This window comes from Rhincodon typus, chromosome 11, assembly GCF_021869965.1.
Source record: "Rhincodon typus isolate 14 chromosome 11, sRhiTyp1.1, whole genome shotgun sequence".
NCBI lineage: Eukaryota > Metazoa > Chordata > Chondrichthyes > Orectolobiformes > Rhincodontidae > Rhincodon > Rhincodon typus.
This window is the reverse complement of record NC_063342.1, coordinates 33,274,898-33,287,235: the sequence shown is the minus strand read 5'-3', so window position 1 is coordinate 33,287,235 and position 12,338 is coordinate 33,274,898. Positions and strand designations below refer to the sequence as shown.

The following is a 12,338-nucleotide window of genomic DNA, read 5'->3' as shown; positions in this document are numbered from 1 at the left end:
CATGTGAAGCTAGAAACTTCACACTGCTACTATGTCTTTCTCAAGGGCCCTTTTGTGGTGCAGTGGCAGTATCCTACCCCTGGACTGGGAGGCCTGGATTCAAGTCCTACCTGCTTCAGAGTTGGAATATAACATCTCTGAACAGATTGATTAGAAAAATAGATGAAAATAAAATGACAATACAGAGATATTGGTTAAAAAAAAAACTATTTTACAATTAAGGAAAAGCATGCGGACAACAGTTCATTGGTGTATTTTCCGTAACAAATCTTTGACCAATCAGAAGCCACCAGCTAATCTATCAATGTCCACTTACTAACCAATTGACAACATTTGCTCATTTGGTATAAATTGTTAGTCCCTTTTTGATGTGGAATTCAATTGTAATCTTTGAAGGGATGCAGGCATTGATGGCTGTGCCAGAATTTGCTACTTATCCCTAACTGACCTTGAGAGAGTGGCTTCCTATGTGATTTCAAAGAGAATTTAAGAATCAACCCAATTGCAGTAGGTCTGGAGTCACATGTAGGTTGGTCTGGATAGGGGTAGCGGATTTCCTTTGCAGGAAGATGTGCAGGTTAGGTGAATTAGCTGTGGGAAATACAGGGAAAGGATAGGGGGATGAATCTGGGTGGGATGCTCTTCAGAGAGTTGGTGTGAACTTGTTGGGCCAAATGGCCTGTTTCCACACTGGAGGGATTCTATGATTTAAAGGAAACCTTTTGGAATTGAAACTGAGTCTCCATCCAGGCACCAAAAATTTGAAAATATTTTGATCTTTTCCTTTTGTGCTAATAGCTTTGAATGTTTTGTTTTGCTCTCCTGAATAGTGAGAGACTTCAAAAGGGCAATATCAGAAAATGGCAAGGAGGCCAATCTCCACAATCACCTCAGGCATCAATTCAACATCAGTCTCTGTGAAAACAGATGTTACGCTGCTCCATTATTTGTTTGCAAATTAATTATTTCACATTGAGTTTAGTTACATGTTATTTTCTCTGGTGCAAACAATAAAGACATAGGAAATTACAGTTTTTGTGGACCTTTGCTTCAACCTATGACAGTAATCTTCCCTGCTTAGCATTCAGAACAGTATCGCTGCAAACACAGCTAGGAGAATCACCACAAACATTCAAGTGAGATTAATCCCAGAAGATCTGACTTAGTCAGAGTATGAAGCATATGCATCTTTGGCAGCATTTTCAGCTATTTACAGTGTAGCCTGAAGCAATTACACCCATAAATAGCTATAAAATTGACACTGAACACTAAATGTATTAATCCACTGAGGACAGGTGAGAATTTCTAGTTCTAGGGGAAAAAAGATCTGGAAGCTCTGTGGAGGCAAAGCAGAGTTAACAGAGAAAAATTTTCTAAGGAAGGATCACTGGACTTGAAGCATTAATTCTGCTTTCTCTTCACGGATGCTGCCAGACATGCTGAGTTTCTCCAGCAATTTATGTTTTTGTTTCAGATCTTCAGTATCCACAGTTCTTTGTTTTAAGTCCTATTCTTATATTTTAATGGTCTCCCAAAATAGAAATGCTACCGCATGCTATCAATCCTGTTATTTTCAGCAATCTTATTAATACTATGGTCAACATGAAAGTTTGTTTTATTCATAATTTCATTTAAAATAATACGTACTCACCTTATTAAGATTTTAAACTGCACACTGCCTGCAGTACTGACTCTAAGCTGTACATTTTAGTTAATATGCAGTTTATTTCACAGTAATTTCAACCAAAGGTAAAGGCATCTCGAAAGCTAATATTCTCAATGTATGCAACCAGAGGGAGTTTAATCCATCAAGCTTATTGTCATAAAATCATATCTGTGTTGTTCAATCTATGATTATTCTTGTTTTAGAAACAGAGGGCCAGAAGTAGACTGTTCAATCCCTGTCCCGTTTGTTGAAATGGTGGTTGATCTGTATTTTAATTCTATCCACCTGCCCTGGTCTATTTCTTGCAATATCCTTGTCCAACAAATTTCTCTCAATCTTAGAATTAAAACAATAATTGAGATTGCAACCTACCATTTTTAGTAGGAAGGAGTTCCAAGTTTCTCCCCCCTTTTGTGTGAACGAGGATGGCTCTGAATTAAAAATTACATTCCTTTGTCTAAGAAATTATTTTCAAAATCCGAGCAACCACAATCAAAATTCACATATTCCAGGGGTTACAAGCTGATTTATATCAGCCTTACTCATTATTTAACCCTTAGAACCTTGTAACATTCTGGTTACTGTGATTCTTCCACAGCCAAAATGTCTTCCTTCGATGCAATAACTAAAACTGCACACAGAATTCCAGATGTGATCCAGTTAGGGCTTTCTGTAGCTGTTAAAAATGCTCTATTCCTTATGGTATAAACCTCTGACATAAAGGTTAATGTTCTATTACCCCTTTTATTCTTCTTTGAACCTTGATGTGGAGGTGCCGGTGTTGGCCAGGGGTGGAAAAGGTCAGAAATCACATGACACCAGATTATAGTCCAACATTTATTTGAAAACACAAGCTTTCGGAGTCTTACTCTTCTTGAGGTGTTAGTGAGAGAGGTAGTTTCAGACACAGAATTTATAAGTAAAAGATCAAAAAGGGTCACACCACTGTTGAGGATGTACTAAACAAACCTAAGATGCTGTTAAATCTTTAATCAGTTAGAAGGTTTTAATTGATTAATATGTATATGTAAATCCCAAATTCCTTTGAAGTCATGGACCAGTTGAACCAGGAACATTCCTCGTTACAATAGCCGTTTCAGCACTCTACACCAGCAACCCCATGACGACGGCATCGCAATATCGGCAACTGCCAATTTCCAAATGCCATCCTACAACTCATCCGCTTCATCCTCGACCACCAGTTCTTCATCCAGACACATGGAAAAGCCATGGGAACCAGATCTGCACCCTGATATGCCAACATTTTCATGCACAGACTTCTTTGCTGCACTGAACCTCTGACCAATGCTATACACCAGATACATTGACGACATTTTCTTCCTTTGGACTCATGGTGAGGAATCACTGAAACAACTACATAGCGACATCAACAAATTTCATCCCACCGTCAGATCTACCATGGACTCTTTAGAATCTGTCTCATTCTTGGACACACACATTTCCATCAAGGACAGATACCACAGTACCTCACTCTACCGCAAGCCCACAGATAACCTCACAATGCTGCAGTTCTCTAGCTTCCTAAACATATTAAAACAGCCATCCCTTACAGTCAAGTACCACGCATACACAGAATTTGTTCGGCTGAGGAGGAACAAGACGGACACCTGAACGTGTTGAAGGACGCCCTCATAGGAACAGGATACGATGCTCAACTCATCAATCGCCAGTTCCAACGTGCCACAGTGAAAAACCTTATGACCTCCTCAGAAGACAGACACGGGATATGTCTGATAGAGTACCTTTCATTGTCCAGTACATCCCGGGAACAGAGAAACTATGCCATGTTCTTCGCAGCCTTCAACACATTATCGAAGATGATAAGCACCTCACCAAGATCTTCCCCAAGCCTCCACCTCTCGCCTTCAAACAACTGCCAAACCTTAAACAGACCATTGTTGACAGCAAACTGCCAGCCTTCAGAACAACATCGACCACAACACTGTCACAGCAACCTCTGCAAGACATGTCAGATCTTCGACATGGACGCTACCATCACACATGGGAACACCACCCACCATGAGCACAGCAGATACTCGTGTGTCTCAGCCAACGTTGTTTATCTCTCATGCTGCAGGCAAGGATGCCCCGAGGCATGGTACATTGGTGAAACCATGCAGATGCTACGAAAACGGATGAATGGACACCGCGCAACAATCGCCAGACAGGGATGTTCCCTCTCAGTGGGGCAACGCTTCAGCGGTCAAGGACATTCGGCCTTGGATCTTCAGGTAAACGTCCTCCAAGGCGGACTTTGGCCTCAACCAGGATCTTGGGTTCACTTTGCACTACAGGTGACCTTACCACACTATACCCTCTTACACCCACATTCTCACACATGCATACATACACACACACTCACTTATGCAAACACACACACACACAAATCCATAGAGTGAATTTGTATCTGCAGATACATTTTATTTCGTTCAAAGAGCACACAATTTATAGACAGTCAGTCAATGTGGCATTTTATATGTTCCTACTTTAGAAATAAAACCAGTTTGACTCCAAACCAAAACACAAACAGATTCTAAACAAGGCCTCACACATAACATGCATTGTCTGACCTAAAATGTCACCTCTTCTTTACACTGAAAATCTAAATGACTTCAAAGGAATTCTGGGATTTATATATACATATTAATCAATTCAAACTTTCTAACTGATTTAACAGCATCTTAAGTTTATTTAGTACATCATCATCAGTGGTGTGACCCTATGATATTTTACTTATAAATTATGTGTCTGATACTTCCTGTCTCACTAACACCTGAAGAAGGAGTAAGAATCTGAAAGCTTGTGTTTTCAAATAAATGTTGGACTATAACCTGGTGTCATGTAATTTCTGTCTTTGAACCTTACCGCTACATTTTAGTGTTGTGTGTGTAGGGATCTATAATTCTCTTAGGACTGCCATTTCTCCTACATTTTCACCTTTTAAATTATAGTCAGATCAATCCTTTTCTCTTTGCCCATAAAATGGGCTGAATTTTGAAAGATTGAAAGTTTGTTTCTGACAGGCATCTCTGGATCCCAGTGCCATTGGAATGCAATGATGCAATTTTACACAGGGAAAGCAGGAGTGCAGGCAGATCAAAAACTTGACCACCTCCATTTAATGGCCCATTGAGCACCTTGTGAAGTTTAATGGACTAAATAAGGTCAGGAAGAAGCTTTCAAAGGGGAAATTGCCAAATATGAGTCGTCTGGTACACGTTAATACACAGCAGTTTTTTTTTAACCAGAATCATTTTGAAGTAGGATTTTACTGCATGATTAGGCACAGTACAATGCTGTTTAATGGATCAATTGGCCAACTCTCTGAGTGTTGACTATTCTGACCCTCCAAATACCTGCACCTCCCTTGTGCAAAGCAGTATCATGGCTGCAATTTGCAGCTGATATTTCTGTTGCAACAGGCATCATCTGCCTTTTCACAAAACTTGGTGCCACTAATTAGGCATTGTACTCCCCTCCAGCCCAAATGGGGCATTAACATTAGATGGGTTAAATAGGCAATCAGTATCCAGGCATTGGGTTATAACCTTAGTTTCAAACTAAAATAAATATAAAATAACATTGTTAAATAAACACCTGGAACACTAACCTTTGTAATTAAGAATAGTACAACTTCAGTTGTAGGTGGTGCTAGCATTTAATAAGCACAGTAAATTATACTTAAATGGGAATTATTCTGTTAATTAAAATATTAAATTAACTAAATAGGATAGGTAACAATAGCAGGGCAAGTGTTATTTTGCAGCTGTGGACTGTGGGAGCTTTTGGATGCCAAAGCAATCCAGGACAAACACTTTTGCAGATATTAGTAGCAGCTAAGGCATACCAGTTCAGGATTATTGGTCTAGGAGCTGAACTGCAGACAGTGCATAACATAAGAAAGGGGAAGAAACATCTGGATTTTTTTTACTGAAGATAGTCATACCTCTTAGAACAGGACAGTCTGTTTTTATCAGCAGCGAGGGACAGGAGGATGTGACCATGAGCGTGACAGTATACTTACTATTGCCTGCAATATCTTCCCTCACTCGTTGTCATCAATGCCAACTCCTGCATGCTCTCTGCACTGCCTACTCACTCGCTTGGGACACCATCTCATGTGCATCAAAAGCAATAGTAGTGCCACCCACATTCATGTCTCTTAATACCTACCTCTCATCTGTTTCATTCCATGGAGCAATTCAGCCCACAATCAGGCAGAAAGAGTCACAATATGTAGTGGGCTGACTGACATTCAGCTCCTCAGCCCTTATGAAGGGAGAATCCTGTTCTGCGTGGTTGACTGACTATGTCCAAGCCCCTGGACTGATATTGACTTACTATGCCAGGATCCTTTCAGTGAAGGCTGTCTTCCTTAAATTGACTAAGGACTGCTGACAACCATGACAAGTTTCCTGACTTCATGTCAGTGCTGAATGGCATTGTGATACAACAGTATTGTGAGCCTGGCATCTCTGGTTGAGGTGCAAGGGGCAGAAAGGGAAGGCAGGGATGCTGCAACCATCCTGGTGTACTCAAAGGAAGTAAAAGCTAAGAGACCAAGCAAACAGCCCCATGATGCAGTCTTATCCACTACATGAAGGTGAGTGAGTACAAGTGTCCTTTCTGCAGCATTACAGTGATAGTTGCTGTTGCACCGTAAGGTGTAGCTTTGAAGTGCAAAAGCATACTGTAAGTGGATCAGAGATAAGCCATGAGGTTTCTTGGAGGTTGGCACCTCTAAGATGCCAATGTCTGTGGACATGGAATGTATGTGGCTAGTGCCAACAGTGTTGGTGCCTGGTGTTCAACACGGAGATCCTTTGGAGCCAGCAAGAGCTGGAGTCATCAGGTACCCACTCTGATGTCCATGTTGAGAATTGTCAGCATCGAGTTTGCTCGTGCCGGATGGTAGGATAAAACCTGAATATTAATGAAGTAAGGTTTGCAGTTAATGAGGTAGTTGACAAGAAGTAATCCTTTTAATAGGCAACTCATTGCTGCCTAGCATAAAACGCAGTTTAAAAAATGCAACAAGTTGCTCCCAACGTCAAATGGGCCCCTTTGGACTTACATAATTCTCCCAGATTTCTCACCATAGCCCATGTCATTCAGGCTCTTATAAGATTCAGCTTGTTGAACTGGTTGGGGCAGAGATGAGGAATGATGATGGCAAGAAATCATTTGTGTGTGTGGCATACTGATCACTTAACAGCAACCACACAGTAGGAAAGGATATCAAAGAACAAATATTGGGAGCTTCTCAGAAAGGTCTGGCATATTAACCCTGGTGAGGACCATTCCATACACTTATTCCATGATTCAATAAACTTTAGCCATTGGAAGTTCTCCTGAAACCAAAAAGGGTTGCAATCACTGACATAGGGAGATAGAGATGCAGAAGTCAATACCACTCAATAACTGTGCTGTCAACTAGAAGTATCGGGCACAGAAACAAATCTAACACCACACTGTAAGAATAGATCTTGTCAGTGATTTAGAGTAATGTTGACTCTGCTCATTACTGATATCACCGGGAAATACATCTAATGAGATGCAATAATCGGAATTCACCAGGTCTACTGTCCTTCTGCAGCATCTAGGGTTTGTCAAAAGGGAGGAACCATGTACAGAAATCTCCAATTTCAAGACTGGGAGACAGCAGATGCTTCCACATTATCTATGTCTGTCTAATAACCCACTAATGAGAAGTAATGATACCAGAAAACCTTGCTGTATGTGTTGACAATCAAAATAATATGTTAACATATTCATTCACCTCTTTATTAAAGGTAGGCCAAATAAAGAACAGATAAAGATTTTGGACTTGAGTGCTTTATTTTTGTAAACTGTTAATGAAGAGTGGGCAACTTAGCCACTGGTGCAGCCAAGACAGCAGGTATCAGTGCCGGTCGCAAGTCCAGATGAGCGGTTAGCAGCAGGAACAGCATTGAACTATAAAGCCACCAAATAATGGTTCATATGAATGGAAATAGCACCTATATTATGGGTTACCTGCAAGTTGTGGACACCATCCCTGCCTGAGTCCTATGAGGAATGGGTGTGGGTACCATCCAATGGACAGGATAGTTAAAGAAGAAAACCAAAAGGAGAGGTGAAAAGACAACCAAACTCAAAATAGAAAGTCCGAAGTCAATAATCCTGAAAGGGAGAAGCATTGAAATAACTGACTTAATGGTGAAAAAAGGAATGCACATGAGGCTGCAGGAAACAACGTGGAAGAATAGCAAAGCAAGAGTAATTGATAGTGCATACAAACCTGACTACCACGGATTGGATGGGAGAAGAAATGGTGTTGGAATAATACTTAGTGCAGAAATGAAGAACAAGATGCAGGGGATGAACAGAATTAGTAACAGAACCATCAAAGGAGAGATAGAATTTCAGGGGGAAATGTGGCACATAAATACGTGTTATGCATCGCAGGTGTGAGTGTGGACTGGAGGAGGAAGAGAAATTTTGGGGACAGATGGACAATGTAATTTAAACATTACTAAGCAATGACAGGATTGTGATGTGGGGGACCTAAGTGGACAGGTGAAGAGAGGAAATGTGAGAAAGTCTGCTTATCCATGGTGGAAATAGTTTCAGAGAAGCAAATGAAGAACCACAATCCTGGGGTCTGCCAAAGTAAAGCAACCGATAATGCTAAACACTTAGTACCAAAAACATAGAAACCACATTATGATCTGTTACACTGGTGGTAAAGAAATGCAGCTAACTACATTAATATTAGAAAAGAACATGCAGAGGAAACAAGCAAGGAACTAATTGTACAGTGCGAATGGCAGAGCTGTTTACGAAGAAAAAATAAAATGATAGCAGACAAGATGTAGTCAGAACATCAGATGGTGGAAGCTCGAAGGTCCACGTGTGAAGTGGGAATACAGAAAGCAGTTGTAAAGCCTGTTAAGAGAATTAGAAGAAGTTACAACACATCCTGTGGAGAGTTTTTCTACCAAAAGGTAGAGGGGACCAGATTTTATCTTTAAAACAATCCAAGTGTCTTCAGAGAATGCCAAAGAAGAATGTGCTCTGACAGCCCCCAACCCACTGTAGCCATGCCCAGCTTTGTTGATGAGGTTGCCATTCTTCCACAGCTGCAGATCTTTAAATGGGCGTGCAACCTGAAGGATCCTCCCATTGGTTCTAAAAGCTGCCTCTTAATTGGCCATCTTCAGGCAGGAATGGGGTCTGGAAGAGCGATAAGAACATAATAAATACGAGTAAGAGAAGACCTTTTATCCCTGACTTCATCAAGGCCTTAACAACATTCTCTGGCCTGCTACTGCTTTCTCTCCTCACCAACCTAAAATACTTGACTCCATAATACATGAAGAATTTGACTGATATACCCTTGAATACATTCAATGAATCAGTCTCCACTGCTTTTGAGGTGGACAATTCCAAATTCTTCCTCATTTCCATTATAAATGAGAGACCCTTATTCTGATGTGGACTTCCTAGTTCTAGATTCCCCAGTGAGGGAAATATTCTCTCATTAGCTATCCTGTCAAGCCCCATCAAAATCTTATATGGTTCATTAAGGTCAACTCTCATTCTGTTAAACTCTAATGAGTATAGATGCAACCTACACAATCTTTCCTCATAAGGCAATGCTTTTATCCCAGAAATAACTTAATAAACCTTCCGAACAGCCTCCAAGCCGTGATTGATTTTAAAGCATTTAAGTTTCCACCATTATGTCAAGTCTCTGCCTCCTGTGCTATTCTAGGATTTTCCAGATGGATAATACTGGGCTTGTGCCTACAATAAATGTGGTCTCAGCATAACCATTCAAATGGGGTAGGGGGAGGATGTTCTCAGCATGGTTCAGCTATTTCAAATAGAGGCACTGTTGTATGAGACAGGTGGAATCATGAATGAGGGCATGTGATAGTGCACTTAAACTGAAGGAGGTGGACTGACAAAAGACCTGGGCACAAATTTTGGAGGACAGATGAACAGAGAAATATCTAACCTGATGATTGATCATAGTAACTGCAAGGGTTAAATTATGTACAAATTGTTTAGCCTATGTTTTGAAAATAAAAGCACTGATTCCATTCACACAATATAATTGCATATCAGAGTTTAATGAAGTGCCTTTTTTAGCAATCAGTCTGCATGGGTGTTGTATGTAATGTGAATAAATAGATTACATTTTTTTCCATTATTTATTGAATGTAAAGTATAAGGATATATTGATCTGTAACATCAATAATATATTGCTGCAAAGACACCAATAATGCATAATATATTACTCAAAAAAATATAATATACTCACTATAACTTTACTTATAGGCCATCCATTCTGTCAGCTGGCATCATGAAGGGAGGCAATTCATGTGTAGCCATTCAGATGGTAGTTTAACCCTTTGGAACTTGAAAAATCCAAGCAAACCTTTTCAGATCATAGTACCACATGGTAAGCACTTCTAAAAGCTAGTAGGTAAGTGTAGGTATATACTACCTTTGCATAATGTTTTTAAAAAGTTGACATAGAATACTTATGTATTTTCCTGTATCTTTGGATATTGCTAAAATAGATGCTTTCCGATGGCCTATGAATTGGTTCAGTCTGGCCTATCGCCTTGAACTGGACACAAAGAATGATCCCAGTGCCAGAACCAGTAGGCCTGAGGCACACCCTGTATCTCATTTACAGCCATAAAATCATCAGCAGTGACCCTCAGGGAGGTTCTGGGACAAAAGTGAAGCAATCAGAAGTTGTGGGGTAGAGAGTCCTGGAGAAGTAGGGAGCATTAGAAGAAGTAACCAGGAAATTAGGAGGGAAATGACCAAGGAAGAGTCGGGTGAGCACATGGGGTGAAAGGAGGCAGCTGTGAATGGAGACTAACAGCAGCATTCTATAATGCAGTACACATTTTGGTTCCATACTGAGGTGTTCAAACTTAGTTGTTTTTGTTGGTAGCCTCCATAGAATCCTTTAGGGACTACTGAATATGTCACTAAATATGTCACAGAATGTATCACATTTTCTAATACCATTGGCCTGTGCCAGCAGTGTTCAGTGCAACCCAATTTTGTAAATGGGATTTCAAACAGGTGTTATGCCCCCATTTCCAGGGACAGGTTCTGGTTATCTTCTGCCTTTGAAAATTTGCCAAGGAGATGCTAGAAGTAAAGAATCCAAATCTTACAATTAAGGCATAAATTTATTAATTTGGAGCTTGGCCATTTCAGATCAAAACTAGGAAACTTCTTTTACAGAAAAAAAATAGTAATTTGGAATTCTTTTTCACACATTACCTCCAAAAACGCTGTGGATGGCAGAACAGTTGGAGCTATTGGAACTGATCAATTTTTGTTTGGTTAGAGTATCAAGGGATTTGAAGGAAAGACAAGAAGATGGAGTTAGGTGCAGATCAGCATAGAGAATCAGGCCACTTGCTGCATCTCCCTGCTTATTACAGGAATGTGTTTCTTCACTTATTGGACAGGTACACCCATACAATGTTGCAAATGAGTATGCCTAAGGAACAGCATTTTCTCAATGAAGCGGGAAAGAGGAAAAGGGTTTGCATTTGGGTCAAAATCTAGATTCTGAGGGGGAAATTGATTAAAGTTAAGATTTTCAAGTGGGTATCCTTAGTTGGTATGGAGATAGACTCCCATATCTCAAAGCTGGAGAGCCAATCAGTGGTCTTCCAGCTCCAAGGAAGTATAAGTTTCAGTACAAGATAAGTAATTGGTATTGGATTTCAAGAAAGAAGGTGCCCTTTCACTTATTTTTAAAAAATAATAAGATGCACTAAAAACAGCTATTCCATTACTGTGTGAGAAAATTCCTCCATATGGTGGTCTCTGACTGTATCTCCATGAGCAAGCAGAGAGAACCTATAGGACAGCAAGTAGTGCTAGCATCCTGGCCTACCACCAGCTGCCCACGAGTGGATCTGCCTCCTGTCACATCAGGAAACTAGAGGTAAATTTGAAAAATCTCTTACCTTTAATAAGACCCTTAATGAACCTAATTGCCTGCCCACCTCATGGAGATGGATACTCTTATTAGTCACTGAACTTTGTTGTGTGTGCTGCCATCCATATCTTTTCAATATTTGGGTTTATTAGAGCCTTATGTGTTCTACAGTGTTTGAGAGTAGCCACCTTTTGATCTAACAAGAAGAGTCTTGAAACATAAATAAGATGTAGTTTGTTGCTTCTCTGCAACTATTTACAGGTTATAAGAGTAAGCTCTCATTACTACTGACTGTTAGTGTTCGGTCTATCTCCCATCAACTTCTACTCTACTCTCTCATCAAGTCCTCACAACCTGACTTATTGGTACTTATTGTACTAAGTCAAGTATTAAGTCTTTGAGACCCTTTCATTTGGCTTTTTTCTAATAGCTATTATTGTTTACCTTGTCTATATATTTTCATTTACCACTACACCACCTGCCCCAAGTCTTTGCTGGAATGTAGTCTGTTCAGACCATGGAACTGGAAGATCTTTAATTTCCTTTTATTTCTTTTGCAGAGATCCTTGCTATAATAGGCATTTTTTATTCTGCACAGTATTTTGAATCTTTAGACATTGCTTGTTTCTTCTTTGTGGTGTATTCCATGGAGTTTTATGTAACACATCTTCAATTTGTGTCAGTGGA

The 12,338-nt window shown here is 40.0% G+C and overlaps 1 protein-coding gene across 2 annotated transcripts in view; it reads left to right on the top strand.

Moving 5' to 3' along the window:
- Positions 1-12,338, top strand: part of LOC109930469 (syntaxin binding protein 5L) — a 438,683-nt gene that overhangs the window by 211,181 nt on the left and 215,164 nt on the right. For both annotated transcript variants that reach the window (XM_048602948.1, XM_048602947.1), the window contains exon 8: positions 10,013-10,136. In XM_048602948.1, coding sequence (XP_048458905.1) covers positions 10,013-10,136 — 124 coding nt within the window. The remainder of the gene's footprint in view (positions 1-10,012; positions 10,137-12,338) is intronic.